This window comes from Bos grunniens, chromosome 5, assembly GCF_055505025.1.
Source record: "Bos grunniens cultivar Pamir isolate PY7600 chromosome 5, Bosgru_T2T1.0, whole genome shotgun sequence".
NCBI classification, from domain to species: Eukaryota; Metazoa; Chordata; class Mammalia; order Artiodactyla; family Bovidae; genus Bos; species Bos grunniens.
Window position 1 is genome coordinate 76,309,328 of NC_141169.1, and position 24,847 is coordinate 76,334,174.

Genomic DNA, 24,847 nt, shown 5'->3' on the forward strand with positions numbered 1-24,847 from the left:
TAGGCTTGGGGATCTAGGCATGAGAGAAGTGCAGCCCAGAATTCCAGGAAAGGGGGAATAGAGAAAGATAAACCAACCCTCACATTCTAATATGACACAAGTGCCTGTGAGCACTAATTTTGTTGGGGGTACCAGGAAGGCTTCCTGGAGGAGGTGGCATCTGAGAGAGGACTTTGGGAAGGAAGGTGAGGTGGAGGCCCGCACTCCCAGCTTAGGGAATAGGTTGGGTAAAGTCTCGACAGTGAGGGGGTGCAGGCTGGGTGTGATGAGTCAGTGGATGTGAAGTGACTCCCCAAGGATGTAAGCCCCCTCTGGTGGCTGAGTCAGCACTGAGGCCCAGTCTCTGATGGAGAGCAGGTCTCTGATACCCAGCCAAGATCTGGCACCAAGAACTGACATCGAGGAAGTCCCCAAATGCCCCTGCCAAATCAGTGTACCCCACATACCCAGCGTCAGAGAGTGTGTACTTCCCCAGCTATGGTACATCTGCATGGTGGGGAAGAGGAAGTATGGGCCACAGCCAGCCCCAGAGGGCCTGGAGGAGGAGCCTCTTCTAGAGCTGAGAGAAGCTTGGCTGGGGGCCTCCCCAGAGGCAGCTCCTGGGGACTCCTGGGACCACAGCCTAGACGAGGCTAGCTGGAGGGAAGTGAGAGGTGACCTTGGTCTGGGCCCAGTCGTGAGAACCTCCGCCACCCCTGCCCTGGACTGACAGCCATGGCCAAGGCACAGCAACTTCGGGCTGAGAGGTGAGTGCAGGGGCGCTGCCCGCCCGGGGCTTCCTCACTGTTCCCGGCAGGCCTTGCAGGGCAGAGGCCCACCGTCCTGCAGCCGCTTATCAATGTCAAAAGTTGAGAGGTTGGAGTTGAGTCAGACCCCAAATACTCAGAAATACAGACTCTGAGAACTTTTTAAAGGAAACTCCTAGTAGTGGCTCACTTCCCTCAGGCATGGGTGAAGACACTGAGGTTCAGAGAGGGGGAGTGACTTTCCCAGGGTCACAGAGAAGTGGGTGGTGGAGTCTGGACGGGAACTCAGGTGTCTGGGGCCCAGGGGACCTCACTCCTCCACAGTGTTGAGTAATGGCTTTTCATCTTCTGTTCAGATGGAGGCACAGAATCTGGCTGTTTTCCAGGGCTTGGCTCAAATGTCAACTCCTTCAAGAAACCTTCCTTAACAGCCCCCTCCAAACACTTACCCTGTTTCCTTCTTCTGTGTAGTCCTTACTTCTCTGGCATAATAGTCTATACGCACTCATCTGTTTTCTTTGTCACTGGCTCCGCAATTAGAAGGAAGTCCCATAGAGTATTTATCTCTTTTGATCATTGCTATATCCCAGGTCCATCTAGTCAAAGCTATGGTCTTTTCAGTAGTCATGTACAGATGTAAGAGGTGGACCGTAAAAAGTGCTGAGTGCCAAAGAATTGATGCTTTGTCATTGTGGTGCTGAGAAGACTCTTGGGGGTCCCTTGGACAGCAAGGAGATCAAAATAGTTAATCCTAGAGGAAATCAACCCTGAATATTCACTGGAAGGACTGATGCTGAAGCTGAATCCACTACCTTGGCCATCTGATGTGAAGAGCCAACTGATTAGAAAAGCCCCTGATGCTAGGAAAGATTAAGAGCAGGAGAAGAAAGGAGTGGCAGAGGATGAGATGGTTCGATAGCATCACCGACTCAATGGACATGAACTTGAGCAAACTCTGGGAGATAGTGGAGGACAGGGAAGTCTGGTGTGCTGTAGTCCATGGGGTCGCAAAGAGTCGACATGACTTAGCAAGTGAACAGCAAATGTCCCAGGATTTGAACAATGCCAGTACTAAGTACTTAGTAAATGCTGCTGAGTGAGTGAGTGAATGAACGAATAACAGATGGATGGATGAATCTTTGAGCTGGAAAATGTCTTTAGATCATTCGGGACCAACACTGTCATTGTATGGATGAGAAAACTGAGCCCCAAGGAGAATAAAATATTCACTCAGGGTCACATGGAGTGAGTGGCAAGGCTGGGGCTCCGAGCATAGCCTTGCCAGGGCCTCGCCTCATTTCTTAGGAGACATTCTCTGAGTTTCCTCGGTAGGTCAGCCTGTGCTCTGAGCTGTGGGGGGACCTGAGGACATAGGGCTTGGTTCCTGCCTTTCTGGATCAGAGCTGCAGATGACATCAGAAAGAGTGTGGTAAAAGCATGGAAGTGGCTCAGAGGGTCACCGGGGATGGGTCAGGCTGGTCTGGCTGAAGTGGGCAGCAGAGGGCCCCTGGGGGACTCTGCAGCTAGAAGTGGGAGCCGGGATGGAATTCCTGAATGTCAAATGTCAGAAGGAAGGTGTGTGTGTGTATGTGTTGCAGGAGGGATATCAAATGCAAATGCTTGGAGGGTGATTCAGGAATGCCCTTCCAGGGATTTTCCTAGCAGTTCAGTGGTTAAAACTCTGCACTTCCACTGCAGGGGGTATGGGTTTGATCTCTGCTCAGAGATCTAAGATCCCACATGCCACGCAGTGCGGCCAAAAAAAGAAAAAGAATGGTCTTCAAGAGCCACAGAGGGTGGTGCTGGGGGCTGGGGTGAGGTTCAGGAAGGCAGGAGCCAAGCCCTATGTCCTCAGGTCCCCCCACAGATTCCAGCTCCTCCAGCCCCCAAGTCCTCAGTGGAGGCTGGGCCTGGCATGTAAACCTGAACCTTCAGGAAATAGCTGCTGTTTGAGGCTGGTGCACCTCCTGTTTCTCAGGGCACGTGGGTCAGAGAGATGATGCCCAGAGCCGACCCCTCCCTCCTAGTCCTGGTCCCCTGGAAGCTGTGCTTGCCCCTCTATGGAGGAAAGGTGCCCTTCCCCCCTCTTTCATGGGGCTATGGAGCCGCGCCTGGGGTCTCTGTCTCCCTGTACCTGGATGCCTATTTAAAAGTGAGGTCTGGATGCCTGAGGCCGAAGTGGAGGATGTAATGGGAGGGCAGCAGATTTCTGGTAGCAGGACTTTCTAAGGCGTGAGGCATCTGAAGATGGAAAGGACTGCTGTGGGGGCATTGAGTGCACTTTCCACAAGCGTGTTTTGAGCGCCTACTGTGTGTAGGAGGCAGGAACCCTGAACTAGCTGCTGCCCCAGGGTCTTTCCACCCGTCACCCAGCTCCTCCTGTCCAGGCCTCCCAAATGGACTTTTCATGAACAATATCAATCTATGGGCCCTGAGTGGACTTCAGTTCAGAGGGGTTCTGGCTGAGGTCTACAGGGGGCAACTCTTCTAGGGGGACTTGCTGCCCATTTTTTTGCACCCCTGCTTTTGCCTGGTGCAATGACTTCTTGGTTCAACTCCCTGGCCCCGCCTTGCAGGCAGCCAGGCTGTTCCCACGTGGCCCACAGTGGTTGCTTTTGTTGTTGTTTAGTTGCTAAGCCGTGTCCGACTCTTTGCAACCCCAAGGACTATAGTCCGTCAGGCTCCTCTGTCCATGGGATGTCAAGCAAGAATGCTGGAGTAGGCTGCCATTTCCTCCTCCAGGGGATCTTCCCAACCCAGGGATCTAACCCACGTCTGCCTTGTCTCCTTCAAGTCTCCTACACTGCAGGTGAATTCTTTACTGCTGAGCCACAGTGTCAGCACACAGTGGACTTGCTGTAAAACAGACACGGGGAGTGGGCTTGCATCTCCCTGAGCACCTACTATGTGCCAGTGCTGTTCTGGGCACTGGGGATACAGCAGTGAGCAGGGTCCCTGCTCCTTTGGGGCTTCTCCAGCTACGCTTGTTACAGATGTGACCTCCAAACCCTCCCGGGATATAAATACCTCCTTGGGCCCCATCTCGGAGTGGTGGAGGGGTCAGAGCTCAGAGAGGAGTCTTCCCAAGTCTGCTGACCTTGGCAGTGTCAGAGCGGGAATTCAGGTCTTCATCTTTCACCTGTGCCCTCCTCTCTGTGACACACAGGTCTCCCAACATAACCCTTCTTTGCCCCACCACCCCAAGGCGGGGCACAAGCACCCTTCATGAGTAGGCTCTGCTGGTCTCCCTGGCCTCATCCCTTGTAACTTACCCCTTCTTGCATAGTTGAGGCCTCTGCACCCACTCTTTCTCTTGCCTGTTGTCCTGAGTCGACTCCTCTTTACCTGGTGCCATTTCTTCTAGGAAGCCCTCCCTGATCATCCTCAGTCTGAGCACACCTTGCCCTCCCTGCAGGTACAGCATCCTTGCTTCTCCCTCTGATAACTTCACCCCCATCTTAGAAGTGTCGGCTTGGTGAGCTTTCTTGCCTGATGTACTACTGATTCTTCCAGGGACTATAGTAATGGCTGGGCTCCTGCTGTAGCTTGAAACGTTGTGGACTTTTCCTTCACAGCTTCTATGATTACTGAAATTATGTAATTATTTATCCAACTCTTCCAATCAACCATGAAACCCAGGAAGGCAGAGGCCACATCCTAGAGTTCTTAGGACAATGTCTGAGTTACAGTAGCTGCTAACAATATTATTACTGTTGTTATTATTTTAGATGGGAGACTGATGCTGTGAGGGGCTGGGATTTATCTGAGTTTAACACAGCCAGCTGTTGGGAGCTTCAAACCAGGGCCAGTGGACTGGAAAAAAATTCTGGAGCCAAATCCCAGTTTTTTTACTTTTTGGGACAAGTTTGTTAACCTCTGTACCTCAGTCTGGAAAAAGGTGACACTGTCTTAGAAGGGTCCCTGGTGCTCCGTGTGCTTAGGACATCGTCAGCTGTAGTTACCATTACCTGTTTCCCTGCAAAGGGCCGTTCTGCCTCTCCAGTTCCTTCCTGCCCCACCGGCCTCCTACTGAAGGTGAAATAGTCAGGAAATTCACCGTCTCAGGGGAGAAAGTGGAGGAGGAAGCTTCTCCCAAGGGTGTTTGTTACCATAGGACCCTGTGTGGAAAGTGAGTGGGGAGGCTGCTAGCCTGGGAGTGGTAGGGATTTCCTGTGCCTGCCCACCGCCATCCTGAGTCACCTCCTGGGCCAGCCTCCAGAGTCCTGAGTTAGATCCCTGCAGTCCACGTCACTTGGGGCCCAGTGGGGGCTGGGACTGAGGTTCCATCTGGCTCCGAGGTTCAGGCAGCCCTGCCCCCCTCTCCCACCCTGTTTCCCAACTGCTGCAACAGGAACACGATTGCTGATGGCTTCTAATTTCTTCATCTGTCTACAAGCGGCTGGACTGGGTGACCCTAGCTGCTCCTCCTCCCCCGCCTTGGTGTTCCGTTTTCTCTTCCTCCATCTGTCCCTCTCAATCCCCTCCTCTGCTCACGGATTGCTCTTCCCTGGGGGTTTTAACCACTAGTCACAGGGCAGAAGGTTCTTACCACTCGCAATCCAGCTGGGACCCTCTTCAACTCCACTCCCTGCAGGACTCCAGAGCCACACACCAACTTTTGCAGGATCATGACCTGGGTGCCCCAGGGGCCTCTCAGATTAGCATGTTCCAAAATGTGTCCATCAACCCTGCTCCCCTTCCACCCATCCTGGTCACAATACGGGTAACATGTGGGCGTCACTCTTGACACTGCCCTTTCTTTCACCTCTATATCCAAACAGTCCCCAAACCCTGCTGGTCGTAACTCTGGAATGACTCCTAAATTACCAGTGTATCCGTTGGAAATGCAGAAGGCTGCAGAGAACAGAGGAACTGATAGTGGCTGAAACAAACAGAGGTTTATGCTTTCACATAATGAGAAGTTCAGAGGTAGGTCACAACTGGTTCTGCCGCTCAGTGACTTCAGGACCAGAGTCCCAGAGATTCCTGTGATCATTCCCACGTTTTTGCCTCATGAATGCAATGTGGCTGCTGCAAGTCCAGATGTCACATCTACTTTCCAGGCAGGCAGTTGGGGAAAGAGGAGAAGACCCTACTAGCTTTGTTCATCTCTCTGGATCTTGATGCAAACCGTCTCCCAGAGGCTCCTACAGCAGATTTCCTCTTAGGTCTCTTTGGTCACAACAGGTTACATGGCTGCTCCTAGCTGCAAGTGGGTCTGGGAAACAGCAATGGGATTATTATGTTTGGCTCAGGCCAAGTGATCTATCACCTTGGGGCTAGGCTTTGTCATCGTGAAAAGAACTGGAGCTTGATTAGTTAGGAAGAAGCAGAGGGCACAAAAATGGCACAGTGTCTGTTATCAGGTATCCCTCCTGTCTGTCTTCTCTTCTTATCCCCACTGTCTGGCTCAGGCCCACCTCATCTCTCAGCTGGACCACGTCAGAGCCTCCCAGTGGCGCTCTGTCCCCCAGTCTCTGCCCTCCTTTTTCTCTCCACGCCACTGCCAGAGTTGGCATCCTAAAGCCAGAGCCCTGTTGCGTTTTCTCTCTCTTCTGAAGCTGTCCATGGCTCCCTGTTGCTTATAAAATTCCTTAGCTCGGCTCTGGAGACCCTCCTCAGCCTGGCCTCATCTGCCTATTCAGACTCTGAGCACACCAGACTCCAACCACAATAGACTTGGCCCTCAGAGCCTTAGCACCTGCATTCAGTCTGCCAGGGAGGAGGGCAGGCATTCCCCTGCTCTGGTCCTACCCGGTGGACTCCTATTCATCCTTCTAGACCTGGCTCAAATGTCACCTCCTCTGTGAGGATTTTCCCTGGGTGTAATCAGCCATCCTCTCTGGGAAGCAGGTGACCCAGGGCCTAGAACAGGGTGTAATAGGCAGGGGTGCTTGATGCTCTGCTCCTGAATGAATAACGCAGCCCCACAGAGATTTGCTAGATTCTAGTATGGTTGTTGACATGTGGCTCCAACTCCAGACGCCTGGTCTGTGTCACAGCCTGGCATGTGAAGGGTGTTGAACAGAGAATGCTGGGTACATGGGTTCACTTGGCACAGGGCCTTGCACCTTGCAGCCCCTCAACACTTCAGGATGATAACCAGCATTTCTTCTCCTCCCACCTCCCTCAGCGACTTCGACCAGCTTCCTGACGACATTGCCATCTCAGCCAACATCGCTGACATTGAGGAGAAGAGAGGCTTCACCAGCCATTTTGTAAGAAAGACCCCTGCACCCTCACCCTCTGACCTCTGAGCCTCCAGTGCTTTCCTCTCCTAAGTTCTATCCTGGTGGTTCTCACCAGGGCAATTCTACCCTCCAGGGGACACTTTGCAGTAAATATCTGCAGACAGTTTTAATGACCACAACCTGGGGTGGGGCATCTACTGCATGGCATCCAGGGATTCTAGTTCATGTCATGTGGTGCCCATGACCGGGAAATACCTCACCCCCAAAGTGATACTGAGGTCAAGAAATTATTATCTAACCCTAGGGCCTCTGGACCTCCACCATCCTCTACCTCTGGCCTGTGAGGCCACCCCTCCCCCTGCCCCCGGTCTGCAAAGCCCCAATCCCTGGCTTGCTAGCTCAGCCTGTGGTTTTTGTCCTTAGGTTTTTGTCATCGAGGTAAAGACGAAAGGGGGGTCCAAGTACCTCATCTACCGCCGCTACCGCCAGTTCTACGCCTTACAGAGCAAGCTGGAGGAGCGCTTCGGGCAGGAGAGCAAGACCAGCCCCTTAACCTGTATCCTCCCCACGCTCCCAGGTAGGCAGCGACTGGCTGCCCCAGGTCGGAGCCCACTGGCTCGCCTCTCCTCCCAGCTCTCTGGGTGCTGTTCGGTGCTTCTGTTTTAGCATAAACCATTCTATTTTAGTGAAAACTGTTTATTTAATCCATGCCCCCCTCCTGCCAGTCACAGGCTGCCACCTCTGGCTCTCCGGCCTCGGAACCCTTAACCTCTGAGCCCTTGACCTCCTGTGCTCTATGACCTGCGCAGCTGCCCCGGTTTAGCCATCCACCACCAGGTTTGAGCGCATCAGCCCCGGCCTCTCCTCCTGGAGACAGGGATCCCTGTGTTCCCCATGTTAAACACAGATTCATCTTCCAGCCCCTCGAGGGGAACTGCCCTGTAACTCCTCCGTCCCCCATGGGTGCTCCTCCTTCCCTGCTCTGCTGGGACACCCACTGCTGCTTTTGGATGGGCCTCCACCCCCCTGTCTCCTGGCCTTCCACCCCTACTCGGTCCTAACACGCACCTTGGAAAGGTGCAAACTTCTCGGCTTCTCAAGGCCAGCCTTCGTGAGCCCAGCAGGAGAGAACCCTGCCAGAGTGGGGTATAGGGTTCATGGTGTGTGCCTTGGCTGTGCCTGCCCCACCCCACAGGCTGCAAAATACTCCCTGACCTTCCCTTCTTCAAGCTTCAAACCCCACCTCCAGCTGGGCTTCCTCTCTGCCTTAGCCAGTGCCTGAGGTTCCCAGCCAGCAGCCAGCCCCAGGGAGGAAACTCACCCGTTCCCTCACTCACCCTTTCCCCATCTCTGGGTGGCAGGGAGGAGGGGCCCCTCCTGCTCTCAGTTGATCTCTCCTCCCTGACAGCTTGTCCCTTGCTACCCCTGTAGATTCACCTTCTCCTTCATCTACTGACTGTCTGCCAAGCTTCACCACGGGCGGGCTTGGTTCTGTTTCATCTTTAAGCAAAAACGTATCCTAAGTGAGCATCCTAGCCAGAAGCCTCTGTTAGCCCCAAGGGCCCTCAAAGATCTCTCCTTCCTTCCACAATAAATCTTGACTTGCTGTCTGACCTTCTCATTTTCCATCCTCTGCTCAACCCACCAGCCGGGTTTCAGCTCTTCCTGCTCTGTGAGTTCCTCTGGGGACAGTGGCCCATGACATGATCCATGGGTACAACTCAGGCCTCAACTTCATCAGCCCACTTCTTCCTCTGGGGTGCTCTCTCCAAACTGCTGTGGTGCCAGCCTTTCCCAATTCCCTTCCTGTCTCCCGTGGCTCCTCCATCTCCTTACAGAGTCGCCTCCTCTGGTGCTCCTGGGAAGGCAGGCACCCATCGTCCTCACTTTTGTCTTCTCACTCCCCTCCCTTCCGCCTCTCTGCCGCCCCACACAGATAATTTGACCTGCATGCCTATGACTTTAGTTGCCCTTTCAGTTCAGTTCAGTTCAGTCGCTCAGTCATGTCTGACTCTTTATGACCCCATGAATTGCGGCACGCCAGGCCTCCCTGACCATCACCAACTCCCAGGGTTCACTCAAACTCACATCTGTCGAGTCCGTGATGCCATCCAGCCATTTCATCCTCTATTGTCCCCTTCTCCTCTTGCCCCCAGTCCCTCCCAGCATCAGAGTCTTTTCCAGTGAGTCAACTCTTCGCATGAGGTGGCCAAAGTACTGGAGTTTCAGCTTCAGCATCATTCCTTCCAAAGAAATCCCAGGGCGGATCTCCTTCAGAATGGACTGGTTGGATCTCCTTGCAGTCCAAGGGACTCTCAAGAGTCTTCTCCAACACCACAGTTCAAAAGCATCAATTCTTTGATACTCAGCTTTCTTCACAGTCCAACTCTCACATCCATACATGACCACTGGAAAAACCATAGCCTTGACTAGATGGACCTTTGTTGGCAAAGTAATGCCTCTGCTTTTGAATACGCTGTCTAGGTTGGTCATAACTTTCCTTCCAAGGAGTAAGCATCTTTTAATTTAGTTGCCCTTTACTTGCTACTAATCTCCCAGTTTCTCACTCCCCCAGGCCTCAGATGCTGCCCTCCTGCCACTCCCAGACACCAGTGTGCCTCAGGGGCAGTGGCCAGCAGGAGCCAGACCTATCTCACATTTGCCTTCTGGGGGGCTCTCTGAGTGGGTGATTCAGAGCCCCCTGAAGTTCCCAGAGAGGACATTTGTCTTTGATCAGCATCATCAGTTTCCCTTTCCCCACAAACACTCTGTCTTGCTTTCGAGGAAGGCTTCACCCATCCACTCCTCAAATATTTACTAGTTCGGCCCTTGTTCTACACCATGGCTCTTTAACCTGTGTGGCATATTGGAAGTACCTTGAGGTTAAAAGATTGTTGATGCCCATGTTCCACCCCCAGAGATTCTGATTTAAATTCTTCTGGGGTGAGTCCTGAGCAATGAGATTTTACACACTCCTTGGGCAACATGAATGCACAACCAGACTTGAGGACCACAGTTCCAGGTGATGAGACTGTAGCTGTGAGCAATGCAAAGATCCTGTTCTCCTGGAGCTAAGAATCGTGTGTGTGTGTGTGTCTGTGTGCGTGTGTCTGTGTACGTGTGTAGGAAAAGGCAATAGATAAACAGTTAAAACAAGAAAAGTATCAGCTGATGATAGTATAACAGAGAATGCACATTGGATGGTGGCCCCCAGAGCGCCGTGGGCCGATGAGCGGGAGGAGCGCTGAGCTAGTGGAAAGGGTTCCTGCCTCCGGTGGGCAGCTCCTGGCCTGGAGACAATGCTATTGGGCCAGATTCCCAGGACAGCTTTTTGCGTTTTCTCAGCCAAAGTCTACGTGGGTGTGAAACAGGAGATTGCCGAGATGCGAATACCTGCCCTCAACGCCTACATGAAGGTAAGGCGGGGCTAGGCCACGTGGCTCCTGGGAGGGGACAGGGTGCTGAGCACAGGGAGGGGCCCAGGTGGCTTTGGGAACTGGGGCTGGCTCTCCTGCTCTGATGGCCCTCATCTTCAATCCTTAAAGGCCAGGCCTGGGGAGAGAAACAGGACATATTCTCAGGGTTCCAGGGGATGGGGCAGGAGCAGTGGAGAAGATTCAGGAAGACACACCTTGAACTGACTAATGGCTGTGCTGAGCCTCCTGGTAGAGAGGAGAATAGGATCCAATGCCTGCCCCGAGGTCCCCACTGTCTTATGGGAATACAGACAGATGAAGAACGGCCTGTATAACAGGGGCATGGCAAACCAGGCCCCCAGCTTTCTCACATAACACACATGAACAGGACACAGGCTGGATTTTAGTGGCATCCATGGGCCTTGGACAGATGCCCTTATGTATTCCCCAACCTGTATATTGTCTGCATCCTCAGGAGATGGGAGCACAGAGGAAGGAGCATCTTATAGACAGACACAAGGCTGGTTAGGAAAGCCTTACACCAATTAAAGCTGTGCAAGAAATGGATAGCGTTCCTAGGGTAGTGGGCACCCCGTCACTAGAGGTATACAAGACATGGCTTGATGGCAACCTTAGGAAACTGGAGAAGGCAACCCTCTTCAGAGCCAAGAGGCATCCTCAGAGACAGTGAGATCGCCCCTTCCTCTCCTACTCTTACGGGAAAAGAGCACCGAGCTAGGAGTCTCTTTGGTCTGTGCTTTGTCATTCCCTGCGTGATTTAGGATTAATTGCTCATCCTATCTAGGTCTCAGTTTTCTTGCCTATGAAATGAGATGGTGCCCCCAACTTTCTGGTTTCACAGGAGGGGACTGATGTTGAGAAAAGGACAGAAAAGTGCTTTGTAAACTGTGAACCTGCCTCCAGAATGTGAGACAGCATGACTCCTAATGGAGTGAGGGGGCAGGAGGAGTGTGGAGGGGGAAGCAAAAGGGAGCAGGTGGCTGGCTTGCCCTCCCCAGCGGCTGCAGGAATCCTGGGCTCTGGGTGGAGAACAGGTAGGGTAGGAAAGCACCTGGGCTCCAGCACTGCTGGTGTCTCCCCTCCAGGGGGCGCTGTGACAGCTGCTCCTTCAGGGTGGCTGGCTCCTCTAGTCTCCTCCAGCAGGGCTGGAAGGAGCCAGAGCGAGAAGGCGTGTGGAGCTGGAGCTCTTTGCTCTTCACCTGGTCTTGGCAACCAGCAGCCTGGAGAATCTCATCTCTACCTGTCTGTCTGAGTGGGTTCCTTGAAGCCAAAAGGTCAATCAGTGTATTGGTAACCCCACCCTGGGCTTGGAACATTCAGAGACAGGGAGCTCATTACCACTCTTCCTGACCCGGGCTGCTCATCCACTGTGGGACAGCTATTAAAAAGGCCCAGCTTCCTGTGACTTCTGCTCAGTGGTCTCACCTCTGTCCTCATTAAGAATAGGGTTCATGTGATAACGACAATTGCCTGGAACCAGGCGGTGTACAACTAAGAGGCTCTTGATATATCCATGCATTTGTTGGATAAATGGCTTATTTAATTCTCTCAATAACCTGTGAGTTCAGTACTCTTATCCGTATTTTAAAGTGAGGAAATGGAGGCACAGAGAGGTAGAGTCGCTCCCTTGGTGTCACAGAGCATTTAGTAAGTAGGATGGGGTTTGAACACACATCTCTCTGACTCCAGGATTTTGCTCTATCCACTGTACTGTGTTGGAATAAAAGTAATAGCAACAATGATAACATTCGGCTTGGATGGGGCCCTTGCTAGATGCCTGTTCTAAGTGTTTTGCACAAATTCACTTATCTAGTCCTTCCACAATCCTACAAGGGAGGTACCCTCACCCTCATTGTATTAATGAATACACAGAGGCATCCTTGCCAAGGTCACCTAGATGAGTGGCAGATTCTGTCCCAGGCACAGCCTGGCTCTATCTGTGCCCGTGAGCTCATCTCTGGGCTGCTGTCTCCCATCGTCCCCATAAAGCAACTGTGCCTTTTCTAGGCTCTGAGTTTGCAGTCCCTCTGGGGTGGAGTTCCCGGCCTCCCTCCATCCTGCCGTCCCCATGGGGTTTTCTGGGGGGGGGCTCTGGGTGCCTCTGGAGCTGTAGCACCCAAAGCCAACTGCAGTGCTCCTGGGGACCTGTGCAGTGGACAGCTTGGAGGGATGACCCTGCCAGGTTCTGGGTGCTCTGCATCTTTGCAGCTTGAGGGTCATTGCATCATGGGTGTTGCAACCAGCATCAGATAATCAATCTCAACCCTACCACTTCCTAGCTCTGCCCACTGACCTGGGCACTTTCCCACTCTGATCCTATAATATGACATACAGTATCAGGAAGCGTCATTTAGGTGGTAATATCACCAAGTGTTGTTAATGTGGTTTATCTGGGAGGTGCTTCCCCGACCATTGTCTCATTCTGACCTAAGGGATGAGCTTTGGTGGCAGATGGCTCTGGGTGACCAGCTCTGTCGCTCACTAGGCTGTGCGGCCCTGGGCAAGTCCCTTCACCTCTGTGACCCTCACTCCCAGGTTATTGTGAGAGGGAGTGAGGTCACACGGTGTGGCGCTCAGTGCCGCGCCTGAATAGTCACCACCGCATCATGTCATCTGTTGTGTCTGGAGGGCTGTGGGTCTTTTCCAAACGAGCTCTTCTCAAGTTAGGTGGTTCCTCCTGACCTTGAACCCGGGGGTAGATCTTGTGACATGTTTCATTCACCCTGTTGAAATTTCAAAATATATCTTGTTTCTTTATCAGGCAGAGAATGCATTAATGGCCGGGGAATAGTGTGTGGGGGGGGAGTGGGGATGGAGCTACGGGGCTGGGATGCCAAGACTGCTGACCCCCGACCTGTCCTGCCTTCTCGGCAAACGCAGCACCTCCTCAGCCTGCCTATCTGGGTGCTGATGGACGAGGACGTTCGCATCTTCTTCTACCAGTCGTCCTACGACGCCGAGCAGGTGCCTCAGGCGCTCCGGCGGCTCCGCCCGCGCACCCGGCGAGTGTAAGTGATGGGGCCCGGTGCTCACAACGGCCCTGGGCCACTTGCTGCTGACCGGGTGGGCTGTCCTGGAGGCCCCTGCCGCGAAGGCACTTTTTCCCCTGAAAGAAGGCAGGCATATAAACTGGTTCTCTTGTCTGAGTCCTCCAGGGTGGTTTGGGTTGTTAGGTAAGCTTGGAAAATCAAGCGTAGGGTCTGGACGGACAGAAAGTGGGTGTGTTTTGATGTATGACACGACAGGCCAGAGGACAGGGGCTGTGACGGGAAAAGCTTGTTGCCATGGCAACCATTGGCGATGGCCCGAGGGCTTTGGGTGCTTGGGGCGGGGAGAGTCGGGAAGGGAGGGGGAATGGTTCTGTCTGCAAACATTCTTCCCATCATCGCCTGGCACGCCTTGTTCCTGGTTAGTTTTAGTTCCATGGGGCCGGCTGTGGCTCCTGGTGGCTCCTCCGACACTGGCCACCAGGGGACGCTGCTGCTCACTCCTTTATTCTAAAGGGCCCCCAGCTCCCTCTGGCCCCTTCTAAGCAGGGGGTAAAAAAAATCACTGAAAATTCAAGCCGATGAACAACTCTATGTTGCTGCTGCTGCTAAGAATCGCAGGACAAGGCTCCTGAGCCCCGCCTGCCCATCCAGCTCCTCCCTCCATTCCGGCCAGTGTCTCTGAGTGTCCTCTCCAAGTCGTGCCTGGCCATTTCCCACAGGCACCCAGGCAGGTGTGGCCTGAATTCCATCTGTGCCCCACAGCAACCCTGGGTCCTGGAGTGGAGCTCAGCACTTTCTGAAGCCCATTTACTCAGCTGGAAGATTAGGGGTTGAGTGTGGGGAGTAACGGGAAAGAGTTGGCAAGCTATGGCCCTAAGCAAATGTTTATCTGAGCCTCTGCTTTCTGGTCCACAGAGGGGGGGTGCAGTCCCTCCTCCAGGGCGATGAGAGCTGTGGGTAGCATGCTGGCACAGAGGAGCAATTGTAGCTGCATCTTTAACTCCTCTGCTGAGGCCCTCCTCGGCACAGAAGCAGAAGGGATGACAAGCCCCTCTTCTCTCTCCACAGAAAAAGCGAGTCCCCACAAGCTGCTGGCATTGACCGCATGGCAGCTCCACGAGCAGAGGTACCCTCCCACCTCACCACTGGGCAGCAGCCTGGCTCCATCTCCAGCCCCTGAGCCCGTCCTGCTGGTGCCCACTGTGTGCCTAGGGCGGGGGTTGGGTACAGGGCGGGGGAGGGGAGGGGAGGGAAGGGCCCACAGCCTCAGCCTCAGACATGTCAGAACCCCCAGCCAGACCAGGGGAGGGCCTGTGATGAGCACACAGAGGCGGAGGGTACCAGCCAGCATTCATTCAGCAAGCTCAGCCCCGCCTTGGGTACCAAAACTTCAGAGGTGACTTAGACCAGGCCCTGTCCTCAAGGGGTTCACAGCTCCCCAGGGACACACTCTTAAACATGGCATTTCAAAACCAATGTGGTCAATGCCCTGGGGACTATGGGGGCACAGGAGTCCCCAGTGAGGCCTGGGGGATGGGGAAGTTACCAAGTCCGGGGAGTTTGAACCCTTCCCTCTTGCTCATGCCCCCAGGCTTGGAAAGAGCAGCTGCTCTGGAGTCAGGGAGACCTGGGTTCTAAACCTGGCTTCTCCCTAACAAATAGAGTGGAGCATCAGAAAGTCACTCATCCTCCCTGAGCCTCAGGTTCCTCATCTGTTAAATGCGACACTGGAGTATGTAAAGCACTGTAGTAGGAACTTGGTGAATGTTTCTTCCCTCCTTCCTTACCATTTCCTTCTCCCAGGCCCTGTTTGATTTCACTGGGAACAGCAAACATGAGCTGAATTTCAAAGTTGGAGATGTGATCTTCCTTCTCAGTCGGATCAATAAAGACTGGCTGGAGGTAAGTTTGGAGGTGAGCATGGAGGTGAGACTGAAAATGAGGAGGAAGTGAGGTTGCAGGTAAGTTGGAGGTGAAGTCGTTTTGATTCTATGAGGGATCAGAGAAAGAGGAGGGATCTGAGAAGGCCCCAGGGAAAAAATGCTGTCCAAAGGTGTAGATCGGGGAAGCCTGAGGAAATATTGTGTATGTGACAGGAGCAGAAGATTCCGGCACCTACACTTGCCTCTGACCCCATCAGTGGTCACATTAGAAAGTCAGTTAACCCTCTGAGTTTCATTCCTTGTTCTATAACAGGGTCTCTCAGCCTGTTCACTCTGACTTGTGGGAGCAGGCAGTTCTCTGTTGGGGGATGCCCTGTGCACTGTGGGGTGTTTAATGGTGACCTTGGCGTCCATCTGCTAGATGCCAGTAGCACCCCTCCAGCTGCAGCAATCAAGAGCGTCCCCAGACCTCTGGCCCCAGAAGGCAGAATCATGCCCAGTGGAGACATGCTGTCTATAATCGGATAAAGTTACTCACCACTCAGGGAGTGAGTGAAAGTGAGGAGGGAGACTGACTTGAGCTCCAGCGTCTGACGTCACATCCTAGCTGTTTTTAGCTAGCTTTGTGAGTTTGGGAAATTTACTCAACCCCGTGGTTTCCTCTCCCGTAAATGGAGATAACCCTGGCTGTTTCTTCATAGGTTTCTGGGAAGGGTTGAATGAGACGCAGCTGTTCAGGGCTCGGCCCATATAGGGCCTGGGTGTGTGGCATCTTGGCCACGCTTTGTCCCTGCCAGCAGCAAGCATGGCCCTTACAGAGGCTCAGAGCACAACTGGAGATGGAGGGGATATCACCGAGTGGGAAGTCCAGGCCTCATGCAGCCTTTTGGATTAAGTCCTCTTGTTATGAAAGATTCCCTTTTCTCGGGGCTCCTGAAGCGGTGTGTGAAGGAGCTTATGGAACAGGTCCTGAGGCAGGGCCAGCCGCCAGGGGTCCGGAAACCACTGAAGGAAGGGGAGGATCCCTAGCGCCCAGGGGCTGGAGAGGAGTATGGGCCAACTGTTCATCTCACAACTTGGTTTGATTTTTACCCCAGTCCCGCAGCTCTGTCTCGGGTACTCATGAGCTCTGACAGCTGAAGGGTATTGCTGGGTCATTCTCCAGAAACAGGAAATGTTTGTTGACTTCTTGTTTTCTAGAAGGTTTTGTGGGTCAGTATGCTAAATGACTTCTGGCTTCAGATGGACGGGAGGGTTAGGGAAAGAGCAAGAGTACTACCTCAGCCTCAGTTTATATGTCTGTAAAAGAGGCTGGAACAATATGTCTTCCAAAGGGTTATGAAGATTAAGAGAACAGTTGACAAACCACAGCAATGGCTAGGTCTTGGCTGGAGTTTAGTAAAGAGGCCTGGCTGGAGGGAGAGTTCTGGTTGTTTGGTCTAGAGCAGGTGGTGTCCATGGATGGATGAATGAATGAATGGGCCCTGCCTCTAACCCTCTCCCTCCCTTATCCCGTTTTCCTCCTGGACACCTACCATCATATGACTGCCCGTAAAGTTCACCTGTTTGCCTGTGCCTTGTCTGGAGCACAGTGGAAGCTCCAGGGGGAAAAGCAGGGATTTCCATCCCTTCTGAGTGCCCAGAGCCTACCCCTTAGCTGGCACTCAAGAAGTAGTCAAATGAATGACTGAGTGAATAAATGAATGAGATGAAAGCAGGTTTCCAGATAAATTCAGGTCTTGACTTGTTCAAAAATGGATGTCTTGGGGTGAACAGCTTGGTGACCTTGTCCCCTTTTTCTCTTTCTTCTGCATGAGGGGGCCCAGACCTTGTCTGACTTTCCTCATCATTATCAAAGGGCAGGACCCCGAGACATGGCCCTGCTGCCTCTCCCAGCACCCACAGGGCAGTGTCTTCTTTCTTCCCTCAGGGCACTGTCCGGGGAACCACAGGCATCTTCCCAGTGTCCTTTGTGAAGATCCTCAAGGACTTCCCAGAGGAGGAAGACCCCACCAACTGGCTACGCTGCTACTACTATGAGGACACCATCAGCACCATCAAGTTGGTGGCCTGCTGGGAGGGAGGGGTCTGTCCAGCCTCCCTGGCCCTCCCCAACCCCACTCCACCTCTGGGCTCCAAGACCAAAACCTGATCACATGTCCCCCGACCAAACACACATACCTGAAAGCCTGCAGTGGCTCCCACCATCCTCCAGATAAGTCATACCCCGTCACAAGACTTCAAGGTCCAGTGTGACCTGGCCAGCTTCATTCCCTTATCCCCTTCCTGGCCGGCTGCTTCCTTACTCCTGCCTACTCTCTCCTTAGGGACATTGCAGTGGAGGAGGACCTCAGCAGCACCCCACTCTTCAAGGACTTGCTGGAGCTCATGAGGTGAGGGGCTAGGGTGGGAGTTTCGAGGGGTGTCAGACACCCTGCAGGAGAGAACAGAGGGAGGAACACAGCACATTCAAGGGCTGGGCGTTTTGTATCTATTTCACCTTTTTGTTTTGCTCACCACATTAGAGATGGGGGGAGGGGGCTGCAGAGAGGTAAAGGGGCTTGAGGTTTGTGGGTCTGGATTTGCTGAAGTTTTTCTAAGTCAAAACCTTGGACTTGAACCCTTCTCCATCAGGGAACCACCACCTCCCAAGACCCAGTTATGAACAGTTGCTTTACAGAATGGAAATGGCATTGTTATATTACTGACTGTAAAAGTAATATCTATTCATTATTTTTTAAAAAGAATGTCAGAAGTCATGGAAAAGTATAAAGAACTGAAATCACCTCATATTTTACTCCTCTCATTATCTGATGTGCATTCATATTTCTTCAGCTCACACCCCACCGGCACCCCACTCCCCATAATTTTATTATTTAGTGGTGTGGCTGCACCATAACTAAAGCAGCCATCCCCTTTTGTGGCATTTAAGTTATCTTCCACTTTTTTACATACTACTGTGAATAGTGCTGCGATTCGCCTATTTGATGTTTTGCCTGATTATTTCCTTAGGATGATTAGAAGTGAGGTTTGGGGATCAAGGTGTTTGCAAGTCAGATAGAGCTTCTGACTCATTTTGTCAGATTTACCTGTGGAAAATTTGAATGGCTGTTCACCCGTCTACCTGTACCCAGATCAGACACTTCCAGTCCTTCATGAGTTCTTTGTGGCCACACACAGGGCTGTCTCGGGGGCTTTATCCTCCTCTACTCTGTGCTCAATAAAACCCACTTCTCTTCCCCATGACAGTTCTTAAAGTCTTCAGCACATTATAAGACATTTCAAGCTGTTCCACAAATTTATTGTGAAAGTCCCATTTTCCCCTGGAGGTCTCAATTTCCCCATCTGTACAATGGGAGATTGGACCACTCAGATGATAGAACCAGTGTCCAGCTCTGACCCCTTCCAATTCTTAGATCCCGGCCCTAAATCTCCCTCCATCCCCTCTCCCTGCTCCCACACCTAGGCCTAAAGGCTGCTGGACCTTTCCCGAACTCTGATCTCTCCCACCCAGGCGGGAGTTCCAGAGAGAGGACATCGCCCTCAACTACCGTGACGCTGAGGGGGACCTGGTTCGGCTGCTGTCAGATGAGGACGTGAAGCTCATGGTGAAGCGGGCCCGAGGTCTCCCCTCCCAGAAGCGTCTCTTCCCCTGGAAGCTGCACGTCACCCAGGAGGACAACTACAAGGTCTACAACACAGTCCCCTGAGCCAGTGGTGTCCCTGGGGCAGTGAGGGGACTCCTGGCAAAGAGCCCTCTGAGGGCATTAGGACCAAGAAGGGCTGGGCGTGTGGGACAGACTTCCTGGTTCTGAGTTGGACAGACCTGCTGACCTTGGCTTGTACATTTGGTCTCTGAATTAAATAAACCATTTCATCTCAAAGGGGCAGGCTGAGGAAGAGAATGTCTTTGGAGGAAAGAGAGGAGAGGAAGTAAAAACCCATTCATGAGTATCACTGAGGGATCATTTATATACAGAAGAGGGCCCTGGCTTTGTGCCCCTAATTCAGCCACCTGTTTCCTCACCTTGTTCCCTTGTGTGGGGAAACCCAGTGACACTCCTGTCCCTTCTGGTCACTCCCTTTTAAACCCTTTCCAAGGAGTAACCACTGGCCTCATGAAAGTCATCTTTCCCTGGGTACCCTCTGGGTCAGGCCAACACCAAGTCCTCTGTGTGACCAAGGTCAAGGGCTTCCTCTGCCCTCTTATTCCTGCTGCTCTGCAGAAGGGCAGAGACCTGAGTCATGCTGTTGGTGGTCTTCATTGTAAGTAAGGGGTGAAGGGAGGGCGGACTCTGGCCCCTCTGGGGAGGAAGAAGAAGCAGAATGGGAGGATCTCCCTCTGTGAGCTGAAGCCTTTTCTCTCCTAAGCAGCCAAAATATCAATAGGTATCACCTTCAGTAAGACTGCAGGAGGAGCTTGGCAGACCCCTCTTCTCAGTGAAACAAACATTTGATCAAAAAGTACTAAAAACCAACCATTGAAAGTTGAGAGGCCCTACTGCTGCAGCACAATGAGACCCTAGATAGCACACACTCTTTGAAGAATCATGAGCCTAATAAGAAGCAGTGGGTTCTCCAATGACCCTCCCATACTACTACCCACCCCTGCTGAAAAAAAAAAATCCCATGATAAGACCTGGGGTCAGAACCCACAGCCTCTGGGAGGTTGTTCTGGAATGCAGAAGCAGTGCTACTGTTAGAAAGCTTAGGCCCAGGGAGGCCATGGCATAAAGAGCTTGGACCAGGGGCTCTTGTGCTAGATCAAGGCCTAAGGGGAAAGGATGAGGTGATTCCGAGAGAGTGGTATCCCTGCCTCTAAGCAGAAGAAAGTCCCCTCTGGAGTGAAGTGTTCCCAGTTAGGCTGACTGGAGCCACTTGAATTAAAATGCAATAAAATCTCCTAGTCAAAGATCACTTAATCTCTGTGAGTGACAATAGGCAGTGAGAATAAATGGTAGCTTTAGACGCCCAGGGTCTGCAGATTATTGAAGTGCATGGCTAAAGTGTTCAAAGAAATAAAGGATGAAATCATAAAACTGAATGACCTAAAGTGAATGACCAGGCAGATTTGCAAAAGAAAAATGATGTATGCACAGGTGTATGTGTGTGTACATCTGTTGAGGCAGAAAAGACAGTGGATGAGTTAAATAGTATCAAAACATTACACACAGGTGATGAGAAAATTAGTGAATTGCAAGATAAAACCAGAAATTACGCAGAATATAACACAGATACAAGTAGTTGGAGAGTATAAAGATGGAATTAAGAGATGTAAACAATAGAATGAGATTTTTAAAAAAATTAGAATCTCAGTATGAGAAAATACAGAGAATGGCAAAGAGGTGATGTTTAAATAGATGGCAGATACACTATTTCAAAACTGATGAAAAACTTAAATCTATGGATACAAGAAACATGTATGGATAAGCAGGATGAATAAAAAATGGTCATAACTGGCTGCTGCTGCTGCTAAGGCTACAATAGATCAAAACTACAGAACATGGAAGCCCAAGAGAATATGTTAAAAGGAGTCAGAGAAAGTGGAGATCACTATCAAATGACAATTAGAATGAGAAGCAGACTTTTCAATTCACCAATGGAAGACAAAACCATTATAATTGTACCTTCAGATTTTTAGAGAAAATAACTTTCAATCTAGAACTTTATGGTCAGTAATGAAGGTGAGAGGACTTCCCTGGTGGTCCAGTGGTTAAGAATCAGCCGGCAAATGCAGGAACATGGGTTCAATCCTGGTCTGGGAACTAAGATCCTACATGCAACAGGGATAACTAAGCCTGTGAGCCACAACTACTGAAGTCCAGGCGCTCTGGAGACTATACTTCACAACAAGAAAAGCCAGCACTTGCCACAACGAGAGAAATGTCCACACAGCAATGACGTGCTCATGTGCTGAAACAAAGACCCGCCGCAGCCAAAAATAAATAAAAATAATGAAAGTGTGTGTGTTAGTTGCTCAGTCATGTCTGACTCTTTGTGACCCCATGGACTATAGCCTGCCAAGCTTCTCTGTCCATGGAATTCTCCAGGCAAGAATACTGGAGTGGATTGCCTTTCCCTCCTCCAGGGGATCTTCCTGACCTAGGAATCGAATCCAGATCTCCTGCATGGCAGGCAGGTTTTTTACTGTCTGAGTCACCAAGGAGGCAATGAATGTGAAATGAAATGAAGTATGGATACAAGTGGAAAATCTGTCATCAAGATACCTGAACTATGCTGTATATTAGAAATTAGCCCAACATTGTAAATCAACTATACTTCAACAAAGAAAAAAGATACCTGAACTAAAATTATCTTTAAAATACACACTTCAAGAATAAGGAAAATGGCCCTTGAGGGATAATCTGAGATGCAAGAGCAAATGATAAACAAAAAGGTGAACATAATTTTTGGACTTGTATTGACTTAGCTAAACTGCAACTGTATTTCCTAGAATTTTCTTCACTGCGTGAATCCAGGTTAGCATGAGCCAAAAGAGACATTTTGCAAGAGACATTTAGAAAGCGATTGTGAAGCAGCGGCCAACCTCTTTTTAGTTTAGGTAAGAAGTGTTGTCCACTATTGTGCAAACCAGACAGCATGAGTAACGAGAGAAATATCATCTGACTGATTAGCAACCACTTTGCGCCCGTGGTGCATATTCAGTGCAGGCATTCTGGACGAGAAAAAAAAACCAACAAACCAGACTGGTGAGATGTTATCATCCTTCCTGGAAAACTGTTATGCACACCCCCTTCCTGAATTTCTAATGAAAAGCAGTGTTTCAGTTTTAATTTCTCCCTAGTGGGATTTATGCATTACAATCCACAAACAAAGAATTTTTGAGCAAGGGTAAACACATTTTTTTTCCTGACTGTGCTTGCTGCAATCACAAAGCCTAAGACTCTGACACTCTTGAAAGAGTTCAGTCTTAAGAATGTCATTTACAGAACTTCCAACATTTAAGATGATGCTGATAAATCAGCACTGACAAATGCTGATGCAGACTCTGTCTATGTTGATGTCACTTCTTCCCCCTGATCCACAGGGATCCATGGGTTTAATGCAATTAGAAAATACACTCCAATAATATTTTTGTTGTTTAGAGTTTCACAAACCTATTCTAGAATTGATATGAGAAGAGTAAAGGACTTGGAATAGTCAGTACTCCTGAAGAGAATAAAGTGATGAGGCATGCCCTCCGGATAGCAAAACTTATTTTAAAGCAACGGAAAAGAAAATGGTGTGGTATTTGGACAGGAATTGACAGTCTGGCAATGGAGCAGAACAGAGAGCTCAGGAACATCATGCATAAATGGTATTTGATATATGATAGAAGTAACTTTGCAGATCTGTGGGCTTCCCAGGTGGCTCAGTGGTAAAGAATCTGCTTGCCAATGCAGGAGACGCAAGTTCAATCCCTGGGTCTGGAAGATGCCCTGGAGAAGGAAATTGTAACCCACTCCAGTATTCTTGCCTGGGAAATCCCATGGACAGAGGAGCCTGGAGGGCTACAGACCATGGGGTTGCAAAGAGTCGGGCATGGCTTAGTGACTAAACAGCAACAAAATTTTGGAGATGTGGTCTTCCCCGATAGCTCAGTTGGTAAAGAATCCACCTGCAATGCAGGAGACCCCGGTTCGATTCCTGGGTCGGAAAGATACCCTGGAGAAGGGATAGGCTACCCACTCCAGTATTCTTGGGCTTCCCTTGTGGCTCAGCTGGTAAAGAATCTGCCTGCAATGTGGGAGACCTGGCTTCGATCCCTGGGTTGGGAAGATCCCCTGGAGAAGGGAAAGGCTACCCACTCTAGTATTCTGGCCTAGAGAATTTCATGGACGGTATAGTCCATGGGGTCACAAAGAGTCAGACACAACTGAGCGACTTTCACTTTCACTTTCACATGGGAAAGAAGAAAATCAAAGAAGAAAATCAAAGAATGGTACCTGGGCAAATTATTCAATCATATGGAACTCAAAACGAATGAGACTGAATCCCTAAGTCAAACAATTCCCAAAGGCAGTTTTAGATGTATTAGGTTGTAGGAAGGAAAAACAATACTTAGGGAAGATATACCTAATATTCCCTACCTAATCTTGGAGTGGGAAAGAAATTCTTAAACAAGACAAAAATAAATATTAATACATTTGACTACGTTAAACATACAAAGTTCTGTTTACCAAAAGACGTAAGAGACCAAATAAGCCAAAAGCTAAAAGAATATATTTGCAAGATATATAACTGAAAAAAGATTAGTCTAGAATATATAAAGAATTCCCACATATAGAAAAGAAAAATACAAACAATTCTATTTAAAATGAACAACAAACATGAATATATTTTCCACCAGGGAGGAGCAAATAAATGGCCAATGAATAATGAAAAGATGCTCAGTAATAATAAGAGGGATGTAAATTAATTCACCCTCTTTGGAAAACCATTTTCCATTGTTTTGTAAAGTTGAACATTCATGTAGTTTATGATCCAACAGCGAACTCTTGCACAGGACCGGGATACAGCAGCTCTCTTTGCAATAACCCCCAACAAGGTTATCCAGCTGAGCTCTCATCCAGAGAACTGTAGGTTCATTCATTGATTCGAACACAATGGTGAAACACACATGGCAACATGAAAGAGTTTCAGAAATATAACCAATTGGAAAAAATTAAGTCTCAGAAGATAGGCTCCTATTTTTATTTATTTTATTTATTTTTTATTATTCTTATTTATTTATTTTAATTGGAGGTTAATTATTTTACAATATTATATTGGTTTTGCCATACATCAACATGAATCCGCCACTGGTATACACGTGTTCCCCATCCTGAACCCTGCTCCCTCCTCCCTCACCGTACCATCCTTCTGGGTCGTCTCAGTGCACCAGCCCCAGAATGGCATTGAAACATGTATAATATCATATATGAAACGGATTGCCAGTTCAGGTTCAATGCATGATACAGGATGTGCTTGGGGCTGGTGCACTGAGGTTCCTATTTTTATGAAGCTCAAAAACTATGAAGAAAGAAATAGCAAACACAAAATTTTGGATAGGAGTTGCTTCCAGGAGTAAAGGAGGGAATACATAGGGGAGAAAGACAGTTGGGTAAAAATGATGGGTAATGTGTTGCAGGACTCAGGTGTGAGTAGTGGGTTCACAACTGTTTGTTATACTTTGTAGCTTACACACATGTTACATATATTCTTTTCTAAATATCACTAAGACATTAAAGGTATCCTAGAGATTAAAATTTTAGGATCAGATCAGATCAGTCACTCAGTCGTATCCGACCCTTTGTGACTCCATGAATCGCAGCACGCCAGGCCTCCCTGTCCATCACCAACTCCCAGAATTCACTCAGACTCACATCCATCGAGTCAGTGATGCTATCCAGCCATCTCATCCTCTGTCGTCCCCTTCTCCTCTTACCCCCAATTCCTCCCAGCATCAGAATCTTTTGCAATGAGTCAACTCTTCACATGAGGTGGCCAAAGTACTGGAGTTTCAGCTTTAGCATCATTCCTTCCAAAGAAATCCCAGGGCTGATCTCCTTCAGAATGGACTGGTTGGATCTCCCTGCAGTCCAAGGGACACTCGAGAGA

The 24,847-nt window shown here is 50.3% G+C and overlaps 1 protein-coding gene across 3 annotated transcripts; it reads left to right on the forward strand.

Annotated features, from left to right (window-relative positions):
- The first annotated feature begins 512 nt into the window (after positions 1–512).
- Positions 513–19,131, forward strand: NCF4 (neutrophil cytosolic factor 4). 3 transcript variants are annotated; one of them, XM_086403992.1, is made up of 10 exons: positions 513–746; positions 6,880–6,964; positions 7,361–7,514; positions 10,283–10,353; positions 13,255–13,382; positions 14,433–14,490; positions 15,168–15,266; positions 17,178–17,308; positions 17,575–17,640; positions 18,762–19,131. In XM_086403992.1, the coding sequence occupies exons 1-10, from the start codon at positions 715–717 to the stop codon at positions 18,955–18,957; spliced, it is 1,020 nt and encodes a 339-aa protein (XP_086260118.1). In that variant the 5' UTR covers positions 513–714; the 3' UTR covers positions 18,958–19,131. The 3 variants fall into 3 exon arrangements, with proteins under 3 accessions (XP_086260118.1, XP_086260119.1, XP_086260120.1); XM_086403993.1 differs by lacking the exon at positions 513–746 and adding an exon at positions 5,528–5,675; XM_086403994.1 differs by lacking the exons at positions 513–746; positions 6,880–6,964; positions 7,361–7,514; ... (2 more) ...; positions 14,433–14,490; positions 15,168–15,266 and adding an exon at positions 15,854–16,188.
- Positions 19,132–24,847: the final 5,716 nt, after the last annotated feature.